Source organism: Streptopelia decaocto (genome assembly GCF_964273445.1).
Source record: "Streptopelia decaocto genome assembly, chromosome: Z".
NCBI lineage: Eukaryota > Metazoa > Chordata > Aves > Columbiformes > Columbidae > Streptopelia > Streptopelia decaocto.
This window is the reverse complement of record NC_138657.1, coordinates 55,817,838-55,843,856: the sequence shown is the minus strand read 5'-3', so window position 1 is coordinate 55,843,856 and position 26,019 is coordinate 55,817,838. Positions and strand designations below refer to the sequence as shown.

The 26,019-nt window shown below is 37.8% G+C and overlaps 2 protein-coding genes across 3 annotated transcripts in view; one reads left to right on the top strand and one right to left on the bottom strand.

Moving 5' to 3' along the window:
* Window positions 1–4,322, bottom strand: part of DHX29 (DExH-box helicase 29) — a 32,495-nt gene extending 28,173 nt beyond the window's left edge. The window contains exons 1-4 of the mRNA XM_082075618.1: window positions 3,982–4,322; window positions 1,915–1,988; window positions 1,005–1,118; window positions 342–471 (exon numbers count right to left, since the gene is read on the bottom strand). Of these exons, the coding sequence (XP_081931744.1) occupies window positions 342–471; window positions 1,005–1,118; window positions 1,915–1,988; window positions 3,982–4,312 (649 nt within the window). The 5' untranslated portion in view covers window positions 4,313–4,322. The remainder of the gene's footprint in view (window positions 1–341; window positions 472–1,004; window positions 1,119–1,914; window positions 1,989–3,981) is intronic.
* A 106-nt stretch (window positions 4,323–4,428) lies between these two features.
* The window catches only part of MTREX (Mtr4 exosome RNA helicase), a gene marked incomplete at its 5' end in the record, with an annotated part of 45,259 nt that continues 23,668 nt past the window's right edge, over window positions 4,429–26,019 (top strand). The window contains 15 exons of one of the 2 annotated variants that reach the window (XM_082075621.1): window positions 4,429–4,679; window positions 5,066–5,197; window positions 6,422–6,488; window positions 8,838–8,900; window positions 9,456–9,568; window positions 10,346–10,520; window positions 11,528–11,618; window positions 11,980–12,104; window positions 13,264–13,362; window positions 14,151–14,253; window positions 14,392–14,523; window positions 15,685–15,764; window positions 17,174–17,284; window positions 18,349–18,450; window positions 19,740–19,865. In XM_082075621.1, the coding sequence (XP_081931747.1) occupies window positions 4,564–4,679; window positions 5,066–5,197; window positions 6,422–6,488; window positions 8,838–8,900; window positions 9,456–9,568; window positions 10,346–10,520; window positions 11,528–11,618; window positions 11,980–12,104; window positions 13,264–13,362; window positions 14,151–14,253; window positions 14,392–14,523; window positions 15,685–15,764; window positions 17,174–17,284; window positions 18,349–18,450; window positions 19,740–19,865 (1,635 nt within the window). Of the gene's footprint in view, window positions 4,680–4,934; window positions 5,198–6,421; window positions 6,489–8,837; window positions 8,901–9,455; window positions 9,569–10,345; window positions 10,521–11,527; window positions 11,619–11,979; window positions 12,105–13,263; window positions 13,363–14,150; window positions 14,254–14,391; window positions 14,524–15,684; window positions 15,765–17,173; window positions 17,285–18,348; window positions 18,451–19,739; window positions 19,866–26,019 lie in introns of those variants that run through there. The other variant, XM_082075620.1, reaches the window with a different exon arrangement.

Below are 26,019 nucleotides of genomic sequence, written 5' to 3'. Positions count from 1 at the left end.
AAACCTGTCACAGAATATGTCAATAATAATTACTGAAAATCTTTTGAAGTGTGTTGGGAGCCAACTAGAAGATCATAGAACAAAACCAGCATGCCTCAAATAAACCTAGGCCCTAGCATTTAGATAAATCAGCATTTGCTTGTTGGACTTTCATAAGACACTAACAGTAGAAATAAGAGGTCTACAAGACCTTATACATTAACAAAAATATCCCGAAAACAGTCAGCAGTGCATCTAGGCAATGAACATTGATGACTACCAGTCTTTGTGAAACACTATCATTAACTACTACTATGAAGCATTCCTATGCCAGAGCAGGGATTCTCTGGTGCCATACTCACCATCAGGAAGGTTTAAACAAAGCCAATCAAGTGCAGAGTGAAGATCACCACCATATAAAAGTGTATTTTTCATTGCTTCCTCAATGTGCTCAGTCTTAAAAGAGAATCTTTGTAAAGCCATGTATACATCCTATAAAGTTAGAAAATATTAAGATTTAATCTAGCTTGTAAACTCCTATTTACCACGTATCAGGTAATTGGTATTAAATAGAGGTCAACAGCATGAATTAATATATCAGAAGGCTGAGTATAAAATCCTGTTTTGAACATACTGTTTATAATTTTATTGTAAATTTGTATGCATATGTACAAAAAAAAATATGCCTTCCAGCCTCTGCACAGAACATACTTTCCAGTTAGAAAGGTAAATCTACAGTTTTGCAGCTATATGGAATGAAATATGCAGGAAACTTACAACATTCAGCTATTCCTCTATCCTGTCTGAAAACCGTGTCTTCAGTTACTGAAGGGATAAAGATGTATCTTTCCTAGTAAGCATACTTATCCATCCCATTAACTAAATATTAATGTAACTACTGTAAAGCATGCTACACTGGCTTGTGCTATGTGCAGAAATGTGGTATGATGCATGATCCGAATGCCATAAAAGAAACTGTTTATTCTAAATAAACAATCGTCAGAGAATACCACTTTAAACTTCACCTGTAGTTTCTTAGCAGTAAGTCTTTTGGAAATCATTCCTTTGTCATCATTTTGTTTTTTATGGTCATTGATGACATCAATAATCCTTTTCTCCAAGCTACCATTTATCATTACCTGCACAGAGAAAAATCAGTTGATACAAAGCAAAATGTTACAAATTTTTATTATATACCAATGCTCTTCAGAGCTAAGAAAATAAGCGTAGAAATCTCTGCCATTCAAATCCCAACTTTTCCAGCTTTCCATAAGCACAGTAATCATTCCTTGCATAAGAGATATGTTTTAACCTTTTTATTTTTGCAAGCTATACACTGTTACTTGAAATAGAAGAGTTCATTCCTTACCACAGAAAAGGCCCATTTACATGTTCAAGGAAATTTAGTGTGTCAAAGGAAATACTGCAAGGAAACTAAACAAAAATTCTACTGTGAAGAACAAGGCCTTCCTCCTCCACTTAAAAGAAGTAATACAAAATAATCTGGTCATCAAGATACTACCTCTGAAACTCTCCTTCCTATCTGGCTTTTAAAAATAATTTTAGTAAAATAATAATGTTAGTATTTAATAATTTCTAAAACATGCACCAAGCTTTGTTTGCTGCTTGTTGTACAAAATCTGTATTCTTCCTCTGACCCATATGCACAGCAGAAGCCCCAAACATAGTTTTAATAGTCCTGCATGCAATATATAATTTCTTACTTAAAAAGTATAGAGGTTCTGCTGCCATGTTAGTTTGCTCACTTCTTAAAGGACAGCTAAAATCCCAAACACATCAAGCCCAAGGCAGTCAATGTCTAATAAATTAAGCAATTTATCTGCACAACACTAAAAAAAGAGGTGCAAAAATATTTTACCCAGCTAGAAGAATACTATGAAAACTAAAGCTGCTTTAGCTAAGCAAGATACTTGCCTTAAGAACAGATTTATCTAGATTTGCAGCAGCACTGGAATCTGTTGCTGAACTAAAACTGTAAGTTTTTGGACCTGCAAATTACAAATAACCATCAATTACATAAGCAGAACACAGAAAACATTGTTTACAGTAGCTAAAGCAGACCAAACATCACCCAGGTTAGTGCAAGCAAATATTACACTAATTTACCAGAAATAACACAGGTACATAACAATTATAAGAATAATCAATGGTACAGAAAGGCCCTTGAATCAGGAATATTGAAGAAGGGTATGATTCTTAGCAGACAAAATATAAAATCCCAAGTGGTGCAATGAGAGGAAATGGGATTGACTGCTCACTCACTCTCAGTGCTGGAACAAGGAGTGCCAAATTGGGAAAATAGTGGCAGATCAAAACAAGCAAGGTTGTTGAGGGTTTTTTTTATTACAAAGTGCATAGCTACATAACAGAACTCTTTGCCATTAAAGCTGTGGATATTGGACATTTACCTAAATCCAAAGGCAGACACGACAACATAGTGAAGAAAGCAATCAGTCTGGGAAGGGATTGAAAAAACACTGCACCTGGCTCAGGAAGACCCTCAGGCACAACTGGTGGAGCACATGGGAATACTTTATAAAGTATCACTGCAAGTCTAACCTATTCTTACCTAGGTACCTGCTTTTGGCCCCTATCTAGGAGGTGGCACTGGTTTACAGAGGCCTTTGGTCTGATCTGCTGTGCCCATTCTTAAATACCTGTCATTTAGCAGCTGTTAGAAAAAACATTAATTCATAAAGTTATTTATTGTCTTCAGAATGGTTTGGCTTCTCACAACACACAGCTTGCTGTTGGAGTCCATCATTTTCAGAACACACATACTGTTTCTGGCACTGCGCAGGTAAAAACTGAGCAACCTCACAGCTTCCACAGCCTGGTGAGGCTGCGTGCCACCCCAGGGGGAGCAGAGCTGTGCTCCAGAAGGCATGGCTGCCTCCCAGAACCTCAGCTGGACAGCTTGCCTCTGCGGGGCTGCCCACAGAGAGGCTCTAGGAAAGCCCATTTTTAGATCAAGACTGGGCATAGGTAACCACATTTCAGAAAAGAAGTGGTCACCTCTGGTCATGAGCTACAAGAGCAGTTTGCACCCACAAGTCAGTCACTGGCACTTACTGGCAGGCTGTGCAACTACATAGTATTTAGACCATGCTAACTTGCTTTTCACTTACACTGACCTTTTCTTCACCATAGGAGACAATCTGGGAGACAAGCAGAATAGTTTCTGAAGAGAACTGAGAACCACGGCATTAGAGGAGTGGGAGACACAAAAAATGGGTTTAGCAGAACCCAAATTTGTAAAAGCAGCGTTAACTTAGATTTCCTGAACACATTAACGGATTGAAAGACTTTTTGTTAAAAAGCTGCAACCTCAATCAGCATGGCCATTCCACAATTTGCTTATAGTTTGCAACACAAGCAGTTACTGATGTTCTAAGCTATCTGAGCTACTTCTGGCAAAGCTGGCTTACTGAAGGCAGACATCTCACAGTGCTGCAGAACACTGACTTTTCAGGCTGCACCCAGAACAGCCATCCCTCTGCTCACCCAACACCGGTGAAGTGCCACCGGCCCTAGAACCACTCTGGACTTCTATTTTTGTGACACACACACAAACAAAAAACCACAAATCCATATTATGTTGCTTTTGACCACATATAATAGGAAAAGTGTCACACCAACACCCGCTTCAAGGGAACTGCCAATAGGCTAAAGAAAGACTGTAACCAACCCGACACGATCATACCAACAAGCCTCATCTGCTGAGGGACCCTCCCCAGTAAGCGAGACGGACTACGGCCAGGCCCGATCGCCCCCGTGCCGGCAGGATCCCAGGCGCCTCTCTCCAGGCCCGGTGACGCCAGGCCCGCAGGCGTCGTCCCGCAGCAGCGAGCCCCAGGCACACACAGGCCACCGGCCAGCCGGAGCACCCCTCAGCCGCCAGGGACCCGCACCCTCCTCCCCACAGCACAGTCGCTCCAGGGGCTCCCCGGCCAGGCCGCCTCACGCCGCGGGGCCCAGTACCTTGCTTGACACGCGGCTCCTTGCAGGCGGGCGGCGGCCGCGGCGCCGCTCGGTTACCCGCCTCCGCAGCAGCAGTGGCAGCCGCAGCGCCAGCCTCGGCGGCGGCTCGAGCCCGGGCAGCGGCGGTGGCGGCGCAGGCGGTATGCGCCGCGCTGCCCGCCCGCGGCTTCTTGTTGCGGCCGCCCATAGCACCCCTGGCCTGCACCGGAACCACCCGCTCGGCCCTGCATACGGGTACTGCCTCTGGCACCGCCCCCTGCCTCCCATTGGCCAGCGCCTGAGGGAGCGGCACGCCGCCGCCAGGCCGCCCGGGCCTCGCAGCAATCAGCATCCGGGGCAAGGGGCAGCGCCGGCCGCAGGGAGCTGTGGGAAGGACGGGCCTGCGGGCCGTTGCCCTGCCGGGGAGGCTGAGGGTGCCCCGGTGCTGGCGGGCGGGGTTGGGCCGCGTGTGCGGATCCCGGGTGCGGCGGGGGGCTCTGCTTCCCCTCGGAGCGCAGCGCGGGGGTTGGCGCAGACAAGATCCGGGCGGAGGCGGGAGCGGAAGGCTGTCCCGCGCCAGGCATTGTGGGACCGCCTGGCAAGATGGCGGACGCGTTCGGGGACGAGCTGTTCAGCGTGTTCGAGGAGGACTCGGCCGCCGCCGCCTCCGGCGCCAAGAAGAGTAAAGCGGCCACCACCGAGGGCGCTCGGAGACCCGGGTGAGGGCGCGGCGGGGCCGGGGCTGCCGTGCGGCTGAGACTTGGGCCGCGTTGCGGGGCCGAGTTCCTGCTGGCTTGTCTGAGCTGCTGATCCTTCTCGGGACCGGGGTGTCTGTGCAACCTGAAGGGACGCGCTTTCTTGCGATCCCTGGCCCCGGAGCTGGAGCCAGCCTGGGTGCAGTGGGTCCTTGGGGGGCGGCAGGGCGTGCGGGCAGACTCACGTGGGACGCGGTTTGGAAACCCACCTCGGTTTTCATGGTGAAGTTCCCTGGGTTGTGCCTTGAATGCAGTGTGGTCACTGCTGCCTGGAGGACACCTCATTTATTTTCTGAAAATATGTGGATAAAAAAAGCAAACTTAAAACTTACTATCTGTTTATGTTACAGAAAACGATCGGAGGAAAAATCTACAGTAGCTGTGACAGGAAAGACCAAAAGGGAAGCTGAAGTTGAAAGTGCTGAAGATGCCGTTTTGGGAAAGAAGCCAAAATTGGAAGACGTTGTATCAGAAGATGCTAAGTAAGTGCCCAGCTTACTATGTAGGGAGATCATAGCAAGACGTACTAGTTACCTATATGCTAGTTGTGAATAGTCGATGTAAGTAGCATTGCAGTGTTTCCCTATAAAGATGAATTTGCATATGAATTTGATTTTCCATTATCCTTATAAATGAGGATGTGCTGGTGGTACAGCTTCAGCAGTGACGAGCACTGGATATGTTTGAGGTAATATTGCGGGCAGATAGGCAACTGCAGTATGAAATACGTATTTGTGGTTGTTGCGTGTTGGATCAGTGGATCTTGGTCAAAACCATTGTGTTGATTTCAGGCACATCAAGAGGTAAGCAGTGAGGCACATGAGAGCAGACAGGCTTTGTGTGTACCACTTCACTGAAAAACATAATTGGCTTGGTATACAGGAATAAGTATTTGATCAAGGAGACAGAAACAAGGCTCTTAAGGCATATAAAATTATAACTGCAGCAAATATTCAGAATCTTAATTACAGACATGCTTTTAAATTTGAGCACAAATTACAGGTATTTGATATGGAAAAGAGATTATACTTGGATTGTTGGCAGCTGGGGAGATAAGGCAGCTGAAGGGAAACAAGAATGCCATTTCCGTGCTTTAGGATCTGCATGTGTCTCCTTTACTTTCTAGAACTTCATAACAGCTGATATGAGGGGTTTTGAAAACAGATTGAAGTGACGGTGCAGGCACTTTTTCTGCTTAGTGTATCTTAAGAGATTCTTGGGAACTTAGAAGCTTATGTTAGTTCAGAAAATGATTAGGAGGGTTGATGGAATAAAAATTAGTCCACAGCTGCTAAAAGCAGGTGCATACCTCATAGATGTAGAAAACTCTGCTGTTATTCAGTGTCATGACTAGTAACAGGAATACAAGTCTTGAATTTTGTTTCGTTGTGTCTTGAAAAGAAGTCCCTATTTAATTAGAAAACTTGAATGTGGACAAATGTGATCTAGGTACTGTTTTGTGGTGCAAGTTTTTAATGTCTTACAAATCACAAAGCAGTAGCTAAAATAGGTTTGTACAGTAGGAAACTTTTAACATAGGCGTTCTTAGTCCTGATAGTAGTCTCTGCCAACTGTCCATTTCAAGTTTGTGCATCCTTTTTTTAGTGCTGCAGTAAAAGTAGAGGTGAAGTTCAACATTTCCGCATTTATAAAGAAAACAGGATTTTAAAATACCTTTGTGGCTATCCTAACTTGCATGTTTTTAGTCTGACAGACCTGATGCCCCAAGTAAAGGTGCAAGCTGTGGAAACTGTTGAAGGTTGTACACATGAGGTGAGTGCAGTGAAAATGCGTACAACAAGTATGGGCTTGTTTAATAGAATTACATGCATTACTGCCAGTTTAATAATATAGTTTATAGTGCTTGTATTTACTATATCGTAGAATCATTTAGGTTGGAAAAGACCTGTAAGATCACCGAGTCCAACCATAAACTCAACACTGCCAAATCCACCCCTAAAATGTTTCCCTAAGCACCACACCTACATGTTTTTTAAACACCTCCAGGGATGGTGACCCCACAACTTCCCTGGGCAGCCTGTTCCAATGCCTGACAACCCTTTCTGTGAAGAATTTTTTCTTAATATCTGATGTAAACCTCCCCTGGCACAACTTGAGGCCATTTTCTCTCATTCTATCACTTGCTACTTGGGATAAGAGACCAACACCATCCATGCTGCAGCCTCCTTTCAGGTAGTTGTAAACAGTGATAAGGTCTCCCCTCAGCCTCCTTTTCTCCAGGCTAAACAACCCCAGTTCCCTCAGCTGCTCCTTATCACACTTGTGCTCCAGACACTCCACCAGCCTCGTTGCCCACCTCTGAACTCTCTTCAGCACCTCAATGTCTTGTAATGATCACAATATCATAGATACATAGAATGTCCTGAGTTGGAAGGGACCCACAAGAATCAAGTCCAGCTCCTGTCCCTGCATACAACAACCCCCAAAACTCACAGCATGTGTCTGAAGGCATTGTGCAGTTGCTTCTTGAATATTGTCAAGTATGGGGCCATGTCTCCCTGTCTGGGGAGGTGTTCCAGTGCTCCACCACCCAAGGTGGCCTCATTAGCACTGAGTACAGTGGGATAATCAGTTTTGTAGTCCTGTTGACCACACTATTCCTGACACAAGCCAGGATGCTCTTGGCCTTCTTGGCCACCTGGGCACACTGCTGGCTCATGTTCAGCTGCTGTCAATCAACACCCCCAGATCCCTCTCTGCCAGGCAGCTTTCCAGCCACTCTTCCCCGAGCCTGTAGCACTGCCTGGGGTTGTTGTGGCCCAAGTGCAGGACCTGGCACTTGGCCTTGTTGAACCTCATACAACTGGCCTCGGCCCATCTGTCCAGCCCATCCAGTTCCTCTGTAGAGCGTTCCTACATCCAGCAGATACGTTATTTTATATTGTATTTAATATAGAATGGACTTGTTTGAGGTTTGAGGTTAGTGCCTGGCATTGAGCATTCACAGAATGCACATGGAAAATTAGTAAGATATCTTACCAGAAGCTGTTGGAACAATCCTTGCAATAAAATGAGTGATTGTGTAAGACTCAATGTTGTATAGACTTCTGTATTCAAAATGTACTGAGCATATTCTGAGTCCTGTTGTTGAGGTGGAAAACCTATTAGTTGTTAAAATAGGCGCGTGTTCATTGTGCAATCTAAGCGTGCAGCATGACATTGAAATATTTTGCTATTCTGGTTCAAGAATGATAGGCTTCCTTGTGAAACTGCCTACTGTTGAAAATTAAGTTTCGGTAAAAAGAGAGAAATTTTTTTTTTAATATAAAAGCAAAATAATGAAAACTGTCCCATTTTCAAATCATGTTAATAGACATAAATATGATTTGAAAAATGAAAAATCAGAAGTATTAATGCGATTTGAAAAAAAAAAATCTTCGTTCATCCAAAAGTAATTGTCACAAAGAGTTTCTGTAGAATTAAATACATACATTTTAACTTCCTTATAGTTTTGTGCTCCTTTTCTGTGCTGTCTTCCCGAACTAACTCAAGTGATTTAGGGTCACATTCAAAGACCCTGTATGATTAGACCTTTGTAATGAACTGTGTATACAGTTGACAATACAGATTTTAAAGCCTATGAATCTATATAGTCTTTGTTACCTTGAGATGGGGTTTACCATTCACTTAGTAACTAGAGGGAGCTTAAATAGAGGGAGCTTAAATATTTAGTATGGATGAATACTAGATATTGGCCAGGAACAAGAACTTTGCCTGTATAGATACATTGTTCTTGGAAAGGGAGTGTTACCAATGTGAACTGAGTAATTGCTTCTAATGTCCATTGGCTAGAAACCATGGCTGTCTTGGCCTGAAGAACTCATGTTCCATGGCAAGAATATTTCTCACAAGGCAGTAGGAAGTGTTGGAGAAGTGAGAGAAGGAGTATTGTTGTGAGCAAGAGGATAGAGTTATTGGTGGGAAAAGCTCGTGAGAAGAAGGAAGGAAGCCTTGAGATATGAGCTCATAGAAACAGGAAATTAGAAATTCAAATCAGTTTTCATTCACTTTACATCTCCTCCCCAGGTCTTCATAGCTTGCCATGTCAAAATGGACACTAGAGAATTTTGCAACTGTTTTTATTTAAATTGTATTTTATAGGTTGCACTTCCAGCAGACGAAGAGTTCACAGGTCTGAAGCCAAGAACTGGAAAAGCTGCAAAAGTATGTGATAGATTGCATTTATTTTTCTTTTTGTGTACGCTTTAGGCAGTAGCCAAGGGTAGAGGGAAGAATCATGTATTTTGTCAGTAAGGCTTGGAAAAGAGTATCTTGAAATGATATCCAGTCATAAGTAAGATTGTGTTTCTCTAAATTAAATTTGGTAGAATAAAATTCTGTGGTTGAATAGAGTGGATAGCCTGTTGTGATTTCAATTACTGTTCTACAACATCAGGCAGTGGCTTCAGCTGTATGGTGTAGTTTTCTCTAATTTACTAATTTAGGAAGAGGAAATTTAGTTCATCAAGGCAAGCTTTTAATTTGATATGACAAGAAGACATAAGCAAAGATCTTAGTTATGATATTAGATAAAAATCTTTAAATACAAAGTAATTGCAAAATATGGGGTTAAAATCATCTGAAGTTACAAATATCTACAAGATTTCATTTCTGCCTGTACTTTGCATGCTAGATCAGTCCCAAAATTAATTACATGTAAGTAGCAATCTGTGTTAAAAATAAGTAATGTTTTTGCTTTCTTTTTTTTTTTTTGTTTAGGAATATCCATTTATTCTTGATGCATTTCAGAGAGAAGCTATTCTTTGTGTAGATAATAACCAGTCTGTGTTAGTGTCAGCTCATACCTCAGCTGGTAAAACTGTTTGTGCAGAGTAAGTTATTCTCTGACCTGCTCTAATAAGGCAATGGTGTGGTATTTGTTGTGTTGTTTTGTTGAATCATTTGTAGCTGTTGTGTCTCTGTTTCTTGATTCAAACTTTGGACCATCATCAGTGTTAAAATTGAATTGACTACTCTTGAATATAAAAATTACTTCTGTAATCTTGTTTAGTGGGTGCATTTTATTTTTAAACAATCTGATTTTCTTGAGATGTTTTGTATAGAAAAAAGTTTCTGCATTTACATGAGTTTAGAACAAAAACCCTTTTGTTTGCTAGACCCTGTCTATGACTAATAAGGAGCTACTTCTGTGTTTGTTCTGTCCGAAGCACTGGTTTGATTTAATTTGCAATTTGGTGTTTATCTGACAAGAAGTGTTTAAAAGATAGTGCATGTTTTTTGTCAGAGTTTGATCTGATGGTCAAATGGTTTTGCTGACATGACGTGAGAAGTGAGATGTACATGTAGATAAATTAGAGCATGGGTTCAAATAATAAGTTTATCATGAGATGCTGACAATTGGATTTTTAGCTTAAAGTAGAAAAAAAAAAACTGTTAACTTCTTGTCAGTGATTTGTTGCTTTCCAAAGAGGCATATGTAGATAAGATTGCACTGAGCTTAATAATCTAGATATTAAATACTTAATATAATTCTCTTTGTGTTCTGAATTGTATATTTTATTTTATTTTTTTAAGCAGAAGATTAGAGGAAAGTAATATGCTCTCACTGTCTACCTGACAACTTTTATATGTACGATGTTTTAATACAGGTATGCAATTGCCCTGGCTTTGAGGGAGAAGCAGCGTGTGATATTTACAAGTCCAATTAAAGCTTTGAGTAATCAGAAGTACCGTGAGATGTATGAAGAATTTCAAGATGTTGGTTTGATGACTGGGGATGTCACCATTAATCCTACTGCTTCTTGTCTGGTAATGACAACTGAGGTAAGATCAGACATTAATTCTTGATCTCTCTCTGTTTTCTTGTACCTTTATTTGACTGAACAGGTCCAATACTAAAAAATTAAAGTTATCACAATGAGCCCAATTAGGGTAGAAAATACTTTAACGTTCAGTATGTCTCTGTTTAACATTTTAACTTTTGGTTGTTGAAAAAGTTAAGTAGATCTGTGTAAATTCATGCTTTTGGACTGTGACGCAGTAGCTTTCATTCTCACATGGAGAAAGGCAGAACTTAATTTCCTGAGTGCCTGAGACATTGAGTTCTCTTTGAGTAGATGTAAAATGCCGCAAATCAGTCAGACTTACTGAATTGTGTAGGGTCAGTATTTAGTTCTAGGGAACAAAATAGGGAGAAGAAAATCTGTGAGTGGTAGTTGAATGGTTCATGCTAGATGCTAGTAGTCCAGCAACATACAGATTTTCACCTTTGGTAACGAAGTACTGTTGGCACAGTTTTGCCATATTTCAGTTGTAGAAATTTGTCCAGCCATGAGTTGGAATTTTCCTGTTTCTGTCTTTATACCTTAAAGGAGTTAAGAGTCTTATCGACAAAACTCTAGTAGGAAAAGGTTGTGGTAGAGAGAGACAGGATGGCTTGATTTCTGACAAAAGATTTCTTGTTCGTTATGGAGAGGTTATCTATTAGGATGAGGGAAGAAGGTGACTTGGCAGAAGTAGATATGTAGGCCTGTTACGAGTATACTGCCACACAGAGGCTGAGAAAAAATAATGTTTTGTTGTTTCATGTTCCTTTGGTGTTCTTGAAGGGAAGCCAGTTCATCTCGTATCACGAGATTTGTTAGATTGGAATCAACTTGTAAAGTGTTCTCAAAGCTGATCTTTAAATACTCTTAAATTTTGTGCAAAATAAAATTTCATATTGCCATGTAAATGTGAACCAAAGATTCTGGCAGTTTCTTACTGATATCTCTGTAATATGTGACTGTTATTTCATGTGATGGATCTCATTTTTTTTTTTCCTTTTCTAGATTTTGAGAAGTATGCTCTACAGAGGTTCTGAGGTTATGCGAGAAGTCGCATGGGTTATTTTTGATGAAATCCACTACATGAGAGATTCAGGTATCCTGTATCTACAATTTTTGTTTTCAAGAAATATTTTTTCCTTTTCCCAAAAACAAATTGTCTTTCGAAGAATTAAATCTTTACTCTCTCTCTTAAAATCAGTCATATTTGTGCATAAATCATTCAGAATTTGTTTTCTACTGAATGTATATAAGATACTGTGTGTTGTCTGCATTTTCTTTGCCAAGGCAAAAGCCACTTCGAGAGCTTTGGTATGTTTGATATACCCCATTTACGGAGGGAAGGCATTTTTTAGTTTTTGTTTTATTCTGTCTTTAAGCTTCCTGTTCTTTGGCTTCAGAGCTGAAAAACAGGCTTTAATCACATGAATTTCTCATGTTGTTTTTTCCATTTTCAGAACGTGGTGTGGTTTGGGAAGAAACAATTATTTTGCTCCCTGACAATGTTCATTATGTGTTCCTTTCTGCAACTATTCCAAATGCACGTCAGTTTGCTGAATGGATTTGCCATCTTCACAAACAGGTAATGTTTCTGATGTAGTATACCTCCATCCTTGTTGTCTTGTGGCATAATACTGCCTCTGGTTGATGAGAACTGAGTGTCTCTTTGGTCACTGTATTTCTTATAAATGATGGTATAGATCACTCCTGGCTTTTCTTATTGTACTCCTAGCTTTTGCAGCTATACTGGCTGTTGCTTCTGCACAGCAACATTAAAACTGTTTGAAGTGTATTTTCCACTCTTACTTTGACACTAGCTTGGTTTCAACAAATATTCTAAATTATGAAGCATGGTGAGCATACTATGGTTTTCAGGAGACTGGAGGATCTATTTGAAAAAGCAAAAAAGGCCATGCAGAAATCAGAAGTAAATCACAAATCTGTAGGAAATAACTATATGTATATACAAACAAAGTGAGAAAAGAAGAATATAAGAAATCTATCCTGTCCCGTAACCATTGGGTTTATTTTACTCTGTTTTTTAAGAGGTGCTTTTGCAGAAAATATTATGGTAATTAGAATTGGGAACTTAATATCCATAAGGGGTTGGTATGATTTTTAAAATACCCCAGAAACTGATTCTTACATTGTTTGTGATGAAGGGAGCTTGATATAGGAGATATCTATCTAAGCTTGGCGCAAAACCTCGACTTTATTTTGCATAACAGTAGACACTGATTTTTTTTAAACCAGATTTATCTAATATTTAATGTTGTAAAGGAAGTGTTTATCTTTTTTCTACCAGGCTTTTGCCATGCATTAAAACCATAAATGTTTTTAAAAGTTTACTGTGTGCCTTTTTTAGGAGGGTTAAGAAACACTGCATTTTTTTTTAATGAAACATAAATTAACATTTTTTCCTTTGGTTTTAAAAGGTGTTGAGATTTGGAGTCTGTGTAATAATACAGAAGGAAATATTACCTGTTGTCCTTGTGTTCATGAGAAAGAATTTTTGTAGCCAACTTGTGTTCCTCTAAAGGATTTGCAAACTTCCATTTTTCTTAAGCAACATCAGTACAAAATCCATATTCAGAAAATAAGATTTGTTGTCTTAGTTTCTGTATACTTTCTGGCTTTTAGGAAGATGTGTTTTAATAGTAACATGTTGGATTTTCCTTCAGGCAAATGTTTTTACAATGCAATTAGAAACATTTAATGTTTATGCTGTTCTTTCTTTGTAGCCTTGCCATGTGATTTACACTGACTATCGACCCACACCACTGCAGCATTATATATTCCCAGCGGGAGGAGATGGACTGCATCTAGTTGTTGATGAAAATGTAAGCAACATTCCATTTTTTTGAAAGATCTTTTTCCTTGCATATCAGTCATGAGGTTGATCTCTTGCAAAATTTGGATTTGCTATACAAAGGATGTTGGTGTTAAAATGAAGTACAAACGGGTAACAGTGATCTCTGAATTGGTGATAGATTTTCAGAGTCTTATAGAAGAGATTGGTTTTATTATTGTAAGTCACGTAGTCAGCTGAGTAATACTTTGCTGGGCTGTCTTAAGTTCCCTTATACTTGCTTTTTTTTTTTTTTTTCCAAAGTGCATGCTGCTTTTTGTAAATCTGCAAAGTAGATGATGTTTCGCATACTGTTTCTCACTCAAAAGAAAATGTAGTGATGTTTAAATTTTACTTTGGTTGAGTGGGCAAAATACCTTTGTGTCTTATGGTGATTTTGAAGTGATGACTTGTTTAAAATTCATCATTGGCTTGCACAGCAGTAGCCAATGCCATGAACAGTTGTACTGCACTTGAAGCTAGGTATTCATTGGGCAGTGTAGTTTCATGTAGACATTTCTTAAAGTCAGGTATGGTGGTGTGTCATTAGACAGGTCTTGTGTGGTCTGGTGAATAGAACAATGAGCAATAACTTCAGAGAGACCAATGTGATTCTGAGCTGTGCTACTGACCTAGTAAACTCACTTGCCAGCTTATGCATAGTTTTTTTCCTTCTGCCTGTAAATATGGGGTAATGGTACTGGCTATGCAAAGCAATAACGATTTTTAAGTTGTATATTTAAAAAGTAATAGCTTACAAATGTTTTGGTTTGTGTCTAGGGAGATTTCAGAGAAGATAATTTTAATACAGCAATGCAAGTGCTTAGAGATGCAGGAGACTTGGCAAAAGGGGATCAGAAAGGCAGGAAAGGAGGAACGAAAGGTGAGTTTGAATCCCATTCTAAGGTAACTTGTGTAATAGAGCAAAATTGTATGCAAGTTGTGTTTGTGTCTCAGTTATTCCCTAAGATACTTTTTTCTTCCCTAAAATTACATTTAAAAGAACTTAATATTGTTGCAGGTCCATCAAATGTTTTTAAGATTGTGAAGATGATCATGGAAAGGAATTTCCAACCTGTGATTATTTTCAGCTTCAGTAAGAAAGACTGTGAAGCCTATGCACTTCAGATGACAAAGTTGGATTTCAATACAGGTACAGATAAATTAAACATATTTTTTTTCACAATTGTAGTTTGATGTGAAAAGTCACTCTGGTTAGATGTAAAAGCACATGAAAAATATGTATTACTTTTTACTGTGCCAGTACATCAGGCTATTTTCAGGAGGAAACTATAGGTGCACAAAGAGTACTTGCTCATCACAATGTTGAATTGTTTATGTATTTTTAGCTTTCTTTTTCTCCAAAATCCTGTTCACTGTAATAACAGCACAAGAATATCTATAATGGGAGAAGACTGATCAAAACAAATACTTCTTCCAAAATTTTCACATTTCGTCCATTAGAAAAATTGCTATTCTCTCAAAGTCAAAAAAACTGTATGACAAGCCACTAGACTGTTCTTTCTCAAGTAGTCTGTCCAGTTTTCTTTCTTTGTTTCCTCCCTTTTCTTCTCAGATTAAAACGCAAAAGGTAAACAAAGAAGATTTTTTAAATTTTATCTTAAGATGAAGTTTGGAAAGTAAGTTCATAGCTTCTCGGTATGGTAACAAAAATCAGGAATTTTTTGTAAATCAGCGTATAATTTCATGTCTATGAACTGTTCAGGGTTTTTGCTTGCTTACTTTCTTCAGTCTTTGTGCATTCTGGTTCAGTGTTGCAAAACAATGCAATAATTTCTGTCAGATAATGTAAGTATATGCACAAGTGCAGAGGTGCATTTTTAGTTATTTCAGTTATACCTTTAAATAGATATTATTGATATTTGTACTACTCTAGTACAAAGGGTGTAAACTTTGAGGATTTTGAGAAATGGAGAACAGGAAGAGCCTCTCTGTCCATGCTGACAGGGATTAGTAGGTAGAAGAGAAAGAGGGAGAGGTTTATTAAAATAGACAGAAAGTACAAAAAACTGAGAAATCACAAGATTGGAAATAGCTGAAGTTTGGATTACTCTGCCAGTTTTTTTCTGTTTTCCTTTTCCCTGACATCTACTTCTGATTACTCTTGGCTTCTTCAGGCTTGTAATTCAAGTCTTGGTTGTCTGACCCCATGTGGGTGGTTTTGTATAGACTTTACAGTCTTCCACGCTATTTTTATTGTAAACTTTTGTAAATATTAGAATGTGGTAACACTTTATTTACATATGGTATTATCCTCCTAGATTTTGTAATAACTTACAAATTGCCTTCTTAGATGAAGAAAAAAAGATGGTTGAAGAAGTGTTCAATAATGCAATTGATTGTCTGTCAGATGAAGACAAAAAGCTTCCTCAGGTGAGTGGAGATTGAATAGGGGTAGCTGCTGCTCTCCTGTTTCATGCAGTTTTTGAGGCTGTGGGTCTTAGTGGTGGGTACACAAATCATAAACTGTATATTCTCATTCATCTTTCTGAGTTTTAATATCTCTCACATTGCTTCTTGGCGTTGTGAAATATGGCTGAGTGATTAGGATTCCTTCCCTTTGTGATTCCAGCAAATGACATATGCCAAAAATAACCATGGGTTTGACTTTGATTATGTTTTTAAGTAAACATAAGGGCTTATAAGGAGATCTGTCTGGGTTAAAACTGTCTGGAAGTAGTTCAAATGAGAGTGCAGTATGCACTTTATCAGGTATTAACTGCTGATCCTTTCAAAAAGTTGCACTGATGTATCAGCATTCTAGTTTATTGTATAATGACTGAGCATAATTACCATGTTTACTATGGGGAAAATACAAGCTCCTAAATGGACAGAATGTTATAGGATTCAGTACTTTTGTAACAAACACTAAAACTAATTTCTTTCTACCCCCCTCTTTCCTTTATTTATTTGTGCCCATCATTTCTTAATGTAGTGATCTTGTAATTATGGCAGTTTCTTCTTGAGAAAAATAGCCATTTAATTTTTGCTCATGCATGCTTGCTTTGGATTCCACATACCTTTTTTTTGTGAACTTGAGAAAAATGGAAAATAGGAATACAATATGTAAGGTCTTATATGCTGGGGTTTTTTTGTAAGCTTGTAACAGTGGCATTATATCCAAGTAATCTGTTTTGGCCTCTGTATACAGTGGTATCTCAAAAGCATAGTATCAGAATAAGTTCTGAGGTAGTAACTAAGTGTTAATAGATTGTTAATGAGAATCTTTGTTTTCAAAGAAAAAAAAAAGCAGAGACAAAGCTAAATTTATCTAGGTGTTTGTTTGAAGCATAATGCTTTTAGAATTTAAGAGGTGAATTCAGTCATTTACAGCCTGAATTTCTTTGTACGGCTCTCATAGGTGCTTTGTCACTGTTTTACAACATGTATCAATAAGTTAAATGACTGCAACTAAAACTGAAACAAAACATCGTATGCGTACTAGGATCACTTTTCCTAAAAATTATTTTAAATGAGGCATTTTTTTTCAATAGAGGTAATTTAAATACTAACTGCATGTGCAGATTAGGGCATCGCTTTGCAGTTGGCCTAACCCAATTTAAGACTAATCTGCTGAAAAGATTGGCCTGTGGCTTTGCCCCTCATATTATTCCTAGTTCTAACCCGAAAATAATATTTAAGGGCTATTTGTTGTATTTAAAATAAAATAAATACTTAATTACGTTAACATTAGGGGCAATGTTGGGGTTTTCCATACGGGTCTCTTTTTTTAGTAACAAATATTAAAATTTGTTTACTGGTCTTTATATGTTTCTTCCCAGGTTGAGCATGTACTTCCTCTTCTGAAGCGAGGAATTGGTATCCATCATGGCGGTCTGCTTCCTATCTTAAAAGAGACCATAGAAATTCTTTTCTCTGAGGGCCTAATAAAGGTATATATTTCATGTCCATATTTACATTTTTCTCTATTGTGAATACAGAGCCAGTAACCCTGAGGAACTGAGAAGTATGTCTTAGCTCAGAATGTATGCTAGTGTTATAGTGGAGATCTGCTCCTTGACTGAAAAAGGTGGAAGATTCATAGCACATCCCAAACTAAAAATTGCTTTGTGTTTTGAGTGTAACTCTATGCAGGAACCCTGAGTGTTAGTACTTACAAAAAATTTTTTGAACACTGTATGGACCAGTAAATAGGCAATTTTAAAAAGAGGTACCCATTCTGTGGGTATACGTATGGGGTTCTACAAACGCACACAGCAGCTCTGGAAGCTGGTAGCTGTTCCAGTGGCACAGGCTAATTGGTGTAATTGCCTGCAAGTCCCTTTTCTCGAGAAATATAAATATTTGCATAAATGCGTCCATCTTTATCTGAAAAAAAAGCAATTCTTGAAGCTGTTGGGTTTTTTTCTGTCTTTAAGGAAATGTTTGTAGTCTTTAATACTTTGCCTTAGCTGTCTTAGTGCACAATTGCAGCTCTGCTTTTAAGTATACTACATATTATTCTAAAATATTTAAACTTAGTTGTCTAATTTTATCATTTTCTTCAACTGCATTATGATACATTTTGCTCCTATAAATGACAGTAAATGTTTACCAAGCTGTTTATTGGTTGCTCTAAGGGATGTACATTCAGAAAAATCTAACCTTAAATGTAAGTTATGGGTTTTTTTGGGTAGCTAACTACTATTTTGTTCTTGCAAACTTCAAATGTGGAAATTAACTATTATTTTTCATTAATATAACTTGCACTCCCTTGTGTTTTATTTTAGGATCTTTCACATGGTCCCATCTAACTAGTTTTCATCTTTTCCCAGGGAAATAAGGGAAGGGGGAAAGAATTTGTCCAGTTTTCAAATACTGAATGCGCATATATTCCTATGCTGACTGTACATAAGTAGGAAAATCTGAAGAAGTTTTGTGTAGCAATATCTGACTATTTGCACAGTTGCTTAAGAGCCTTTGTTTTAGCTTGCTAAACTTCAGTCTGTTTATTTAGGCCTTATTTGCAACAGAGACTTTTGCTATGGGAATTAATATGCCAGCCAGGACTGTGCTATTTACAAGTGCCAGTAAATTTGATGGAAAAGATTTCCGATGGGTAAGTGAAAAACAGGTTCTGTAGAATAACTTAATTGCATTATTTAAATGTTATTAGGATTAAATATTCTCTTGATGTATAAACTTCAATGTAGTAGAAAATATTTTTTCTTTCAATAATATTTCCTTGTTCACTGATCCGTTTATAATCAGTATACAAATTCCTGAAGACAAGATTCCTCAGATTATGCATGAAATTAATTATTTTAATGGATACAGCAGAACGGCATCAAACACAGATTTGTTGGCAGTGGACATTGGATTAGGCTAAGACTTCTGCAGAACTTGTCCAAAACTGTGAGACTCAACTATTGTCTTTTGTCTCAGAGGAATGTGGAGAACAAGTGGGCTCAGTACTGTATCATAACAAGCAGTAAACTTAGGTTTTGACAGAGATAATTTACCTCAGGAGAGTATTGATCTATTATAGCGGAGTATTTTGGGTAGCTCACAGAAAGGCTGAGATGTGCAGAGGGAAAGACGGTTTCATAAACAGCTGTAAAGCAAATATTTGAAAGTTTTAAATATTTGAAAGTTTTAGATGTTAAAGCCAGGTATGTGATTCATGTGTAAATAATAATAATAAAGGTGTACAAGTCATTACAGGAAAACTGTAAATTAGTGTTATTGTTCATCTTTCAGAGTTGTGGAAATTGTAGTAAACAGGAGAACTGACTTACCATGTGCATTATGAAGTAAACATCTCTTCAGTCTTAGTGTGGGCTGTTCAGTTTCATGATTCATTCAGTCTGATTGCATGTCCTTATGATACGTGTGAGAATTAGCTACCTTTGAGCTATCATATATGTGGAACTCTTGTTTTTAAAATGGTTCAGCACAGTTTCCTTGAGTAGTTTTTGAGGTCTGACTTAGAGTGAAACTCAGGAAGTTGTTAGAAATGCAGGTTCCACAAATGACAAAACCCCCTGTTTTTAACTCACTGTCTCATATGGAACCAGTTATAGGTGGCTTTTGTCCATGTCTCAGTTCCTTATAATGCCTTCAGTTTCAGCTGGTAGGCATAGAAATGCTGTTCTTGCTTGGTATGTCAGTATTTCAGTATTACATTTGAATAATTTGGATGGAACGATACATTATCTGAAGGTATTAGCTTAGTGATAATTTATGGGTAATGAATTCAAGCTATGAAAAGTTCACATCTTGGATAACTCTTTTGCTAATTTTTATATATTGTGGTTATCTACTGTATAATTGTAAACATCACTTTATATGTTTTTGCTATTTTTCTAACGTTTGATAACGTTTTTTCTTTTTCTTGTTTTATCCTAGATATCCTCAGGTGAATACATTCAAATGTCAGGTCGTGCAGGCCGCCGAGGTATGGATGACAGAGGAATAGTAATTCTTATGGTGGATGAAAAGATGAGTCCAACAATTGGCAAGCAGCTTTTGAAGGTAGGACAGAGGTTAACTTTTTTTTTTTTTTAATCTTCTCAACTATGGTTTTCTCATTTGAATAATGTAACATGTAAAATTAAACACCTAGAACAAAAAGTATGTAGATCATATAGGTAGGAGATAACTTCTAAAAGGAGGATGGGCTTTTGTTGCATTTTCATTAAATCAGGAGTTTCTACTGTGAAAAAAAATTGAAAACCTAGTATCATCCTTCTCTGTATAAAAGGGATCTCAGGCAGTAGAGGTAGTAGAATTATATCCTATTTTCTAGTGATGTCACTAGTACTGCAGTATTCTGTTTGTTCCTTGCTGACCAGTGTCAGTTCAAGGATATTGCTGAACTTTCACAAGAATTATTAAAGGTTTGATTCTGTGGTGAAATAAAACTTTACTAATGAGCTTTTCAGTGTAACAAACAAACTGGACAAAGTACTCCTAAAAAACTAGGTACATATGTTAAATAAGAAGAGTGAGATGACTGTCAGTGAGCTAAAATTAATTCTAGAGAAATTGATAGTGCTTGTAGGAAACGTTGAGATTTGCAAATTGAGAGGTTGAAAAAACCCCACACTTTTGTGGTTGAGAGGGGCATTAGATTATAGGGCTTCCCCAAAGTGCAATGGAAGTTGTTACAGATTATTATAATAATAGCCTTTTGCTCGGTAATTTGAGTGTGAAACATTGCACTCATTAGACTTCTATGTAAATTCTGTTGCAAAATAAAGCATAATATTCAGTTGTGCTTTTTGCCTGTCTTAGGTTGCTTATGTTAATTGTGCACACATATTAAAATTTGAAATCTTAGGGAGTTCCTCTGCATGCTGTGCAGGAGCTTGTAGCCTTGTTACAAATAGCAGGTCATTTGTGTTGTTAATGAAAGAGCACTTACTGTGTTATTAGATTTTGTATAAATTGTGGGAATCATCCTAAGTCAGCATCAGGGTGTGTTAATAAAAATAATTTATTTGTTGCCAAAAAAAAATCAGATGCCAATATGTCTTGGTTTTGTTCAGAAAAATGAAAAACAAGGGTAACTATATGTACATGGCTCCTGTTAGCTTATGCAGATGTGGATTCTTTGTTGTGTATTTGTTCTGTCAGTGCTACCTGTTAATTCATGATAAATATTTACATTAGATTACCATTAAACACACGTAGTGTTTACCTTCCTAAAGTCAGAACTTAATTGAATGTTACATTTTGGCTGACTAACCCAAAAATAGGAAAATAAGGAATTTCAAAAATATTGGAACTCCTTCATGTATGGTAGCAGTAGGTTTTAAATTTATTTCTTAGTCTTGATTGGATTTGTGTTTTCTCAGTAGGTTGGACATAATATTTATTTGTTTACATGCACAGTTAATGCATGTGTACATCTCTGAGATGCTTGAAGGCTTGAGTGTTTTAACTGGATTTTTGTGAATTTTTAAGACTACATTAAAATGTACTTTTGTGGCATACTTAATTATAAAGGCTTTATACCTTTATTCTTCAGTAGCTGAAAAACTAAACAGCAGGAAATACAAAAAGAGAGAAGAAAAATCACTAATTATAAATAGCATTGATTTTGTATACTTGTAATCTGTAGAATAACCTCCAAAGTTAATTTATTTGAAATAATTGTAGCTTAAGAAAAATTGGTGTTTCAATTATTTATCTTCAGACTTTATGAGATTATGCTATAAACCAAACCATTCCAAAGCTGTTTTTTTTTTGAGAACTACAGAATGCAGATCGCTTAAATTTTTTTGCCACTATCTCCCTTTTTTTCTAGATTTTATGGCAATTATAAGGAATATTTCCTTTATTGAAATTAGAAGCACTTAGATTTTTTTTCCTTTTGAGTTATAAGGAACGAAAAGGGAAAAACAGTGACAACTTTTTTTGCTTTCTATGTCTCTTGGTTATTCTCCACTGATCTAAATAAATCCATGTATTTTATTAATTTTTCACACTCCTTCACTTGTGAGGAAGGATTGACTTTAAGATTTTTTTCAAAAAGATCATAAGGGGCTATAACAAGGGTGTTGGTGCTTCTGTAGTTTCTGTAACTCTTCACCCAATTGCTGAAAAGGCAATAGAAGTAATCTTCTGTGTGTCGAGCAGTACAACATAAAACACACTTACTTTCCTTTTTAAATACAAAACACTTAGAGGAAATTCCATGTCGAAAAAGGCCAAGAATGTACACAAACTAACATTTCTTAATGAAGAATACAAAATGTGAATACTTAAGTGTTTCTGAATTAGGTTTCACTTACTGACTGACAGTGTTTGTCTGTAGTAAGAGAGCTTTGAGTATGTTTTGGTACCACAGTCTTGCTGCAGCTGTGTTGGTTGGCTGTGGCGCTGTTCATTGCGACATTGTGTACTGTACTGCAAACATGAATTCTGAGTTCAAATCTTAGATGAAGATCTTAACAAGGATATTTGTAAATATTTCGTCAACTCGGTAACTTAAATTTGTCTTCTGCAGTGTAACTAGGTTTTTTCGTTTATCCTCAGCATTTATTTGACCACTGAATATTTAGTAAACTGGTGACTTGCACAAATAAATATATAAAAAATAAATGCTTACAATACTGTTGCATAGCTTTCTGAAGACAGTACCTTATAGTTTTATGTTTGCATAATACTAAGAAATATTTGATGGGAAATATATTTTCTTTCCTTAATTAAAATCTTTCCCTGCATTGTGTTAGTTTACGTAGGAAGTGGAAAGCTTCCCCTTGACGCTAGATGGCCTTTGAAACCAGAGCAGCATCTCTCTAGTTGGAATTTGGCCATGTTATAAGCATGCATTCCTACAGAGACAACTGAGTTACTGAAGAGTCGTAATCTGTTGCGTCTCTAAAAGACAAAAAAGCTAATTGTGTTATGTAAATGTATGATTGTATGATGAAAGAAAGTGTGCTAATGTAAGAAGGTTTTTGAGCCTTGAATTTGAGTGTATCAGTTCTTTGCATCTGCTTATTCTTTCACAAGAGAAGTTAGATGGACTGAAAAATTGAAAGAAAACACTCAGCTAGCCAGATAAAATACACAGTATTATGTTTTCCTTGTCATTTGCGTATGGAACTTGAAGTGCCTCAATGCCAAGCTGTAGGAGATATTCCACTAGTTACATCTGGCTCCTTGGCAGGACCTTCGTTTATAGAGTTGGAAGTACTGTGCTTATTTGGCTTCTATGCTGCTATTAGAAATCCATCTGGTCTTTTTGTATTTTATTTTGACTCTTAGGTTGTTTTATTGTTACGTACTAGGCAAATGAACAGGATAGCAATTTAGGCAGTTTATAATACTTTTCTCTTTAGCTTCTTGCCTGTTTGAACAGCTCTCATTTATGACCACCATGTAGTTGTTGGAAAGTTTCTTAATTTTGAAAGAGCACATCATCGTTCCCTTGTAATTGAGGCAGCATCGTTAGATAATTTGTTTTAATCATCTGCTAAGGATCACATATGGCTCTTCCTTTCAGACTCCCAAGTACAAAGAAAATTGTATTTAGGATGAAAAGCAATATTTACATAAAAATGAATAATTTATGCTGAACAGGAATAAATGTAAGATTGGAAATGGTCAGGAGGTGATGAGAAGCTTCAGTTGCTAGAAGAGGAAGTTTCTGGAACAGGAGCTGATAAAATTCCTGCAAGTTAGTACCTGTGTGCAAAAGGAGTTAATAAGCCTTGGGCACCAGTGTAATTTTGTGGATTTGTAACACAGAAAGTGTAACAAGCAACTAAGAGTCTTGCCCAGGTCATGAGAAATGCCATAGTTATGTAATAATAATAAAAAAATGGCATAAATCAGAATTTGGGGGAAAAAAAACAGTTGGCATGTAGGAATTAAATAGTGTTTTATGCAGAAAAAGTTCACTTACTGTGAGATTCCTTCTTGTGACTTGTCTGGTATTGACTGATAGGCGATGATTCTGCCTCTGTATTGGTCTTTCTGCGTTTTAAAATAAATATGGCTGTGTGTGCACTTGAAGCGGGTTTAAAAATAGTAAAACTTAAAATATTACCTAAGGTAAAAGTATGGATTTTTTTGATTGGTTGGGTGTTTGGGGGCTCTTTTTTGTTGTTGTTAGGTGAATTTAGGACAGTCCAAAACTGTTCTTACGTCTATGTTACTCTTTAAAATATGCATATACATTAACAACACTCTTGAAATTATTAGTGTGTATTGGTACAGATTATTTCCTTTGACTAATATACAGAAAACCCTTCCAGTGAAGGGAATATTTTTTTCATGTGATAAGATTTATTGTTACACTGAGTTCTCATTTTGCTTTTGAAACTGTACTGAATTTTTACTGTATGATCAGGCAAGAAGCAGAGGAGTAGAGCATCAACAGAGGTCCTTTTTGCAAATGAAACGCTTAGCACTGTCTGGTAAAGAAGTGGGTGTTGTTATCTGTGCATGGCTGCCGCAGAAGGCAAGGACAGGGAGCTGCTGATGGTCTCAAGGTACCATCAGATGCAGGCTGGAGCGAAGCAGTTGTTCAGTGTGTCAGTTGGAAAAGCTGCAGCACAAACTTCTTTGGCAAGAGGATATCCTGATACAGTGTCTATGGATGATGTTTTCTTGTGCAAAATGTGGTGGCCTGTATTGAAACTGGTATGGAATAAATACAACTTAATACTTCACTCTGATGAAAAAGATTCTCCATCATCTTTAGTACCGCTGGTTGCCCACTCCTTTTAAAATTGTACTGTGTGCAGATTTTCCATTTACTTGTCCCCAAATGCTTTAAAGATGTTTCTAGAGAAGCAAACGGGTATTTCAGTTCATTCAGTGAGTAGTAACAGCTTTCCAGTTAATCTTCCTGTTTGGGACTGTGCACAAAACAACTGGTGAAGTCTTCTAGTGAGACTGTCTTCACCAGAATTCAGTCTGTCTACAAACACCATCTTAACATGCTAGCTTAATTATACTATTGTGCTTTTGTTTAACTCAAGGCTTACTCAAACCACTAGTGGTTTTGAGGACAGTATAATGTCCTTTCTTATCTAAAGTTGTGACATAGAGGAGAATCTCAATGAAACATACGTTTTGGATACTTTATCAAAATTTAGATAATTTTAATGTGAATTGTTTATTTTTATTGTAAACTGTCAAACTTTTCTTGTTCTTGTGAAGCTTGCACTCCAGAAATTTTCCAGGCTTCAATTCAAAGGCACTTAACTTCTAACCTTCATTTAAAATCTGCTTAAAGTCAACAAGATTTTAGCATGAAATCATGGAGAGAATTCTGCAGTTTTGAGGGAAACAGATAATTAAATGAACAGTGTCGCAGTTTTGTAGGTAATTGTGCGAGCCAGCAGGTAAAAGAGAACAGAAAATAGTTCCTCTTCCTGAACATCTACAACCAAAATATGGGAATATGAGGCTTATCAGATGGCATGTAAAATGGTTAGTCACTCTTGAACTTCACCTCAATCTTTTCCAGAACCAGTAGGACTAAGCCAACTGGTATTATTTATTAATTATGGTTGCTGCTTGTTAATAGCACAATTTACTTGCAGTTTTACTGTGTCAGTCTGTGGAAAGCAGTTTCCTGCCCAACGGACAGATTTTGGGGAAATTTTCTTTTACTTCGGTAAACTCATCACTACAAATGTAAATGTGTTTTGACTGATTAAGCTAGATTTTTTTTTTCTTTGCCTTATTATTCTTTTAAAAAAAAGGTGTTAGGTGAAGAGAAGATAAAGTTATTTTTTAAGATTTTTATGTCAACTTTTTGTAGAAGTGCATAATCTTTGCTAGGGCACACATTTCCTCTAAGTTAAAATGTACTGTTGTCGTGGTTTGATCGTACGGAGACAATCAAAACCGTGGTAGATGGTTTCCCTTCACCCTTTTTCCCCCTTCTCCCTTCAGGCCCACCCCCCCCAGTCTCTCCTTCCCTTTCCTTCTCACTAGGATTTGGGGAGGACAGGAAAAGAGAAAAGTAAAGGAAAAGAGAATTGGGAAACCTGAAAACGTTTACTAAGACTAGGAAAACGAACACAGAGAAAAATAACACAGAAACAAATATTGTAAAACCAGTCCTAGAGTCCAGGAGGATCCTACAGTTGAACCGGAAACAGCACGAGACCCTGGCTTGCAGGAACAGCAGAATGAAGGAAAGCAGTCCGATGAAAAAGAA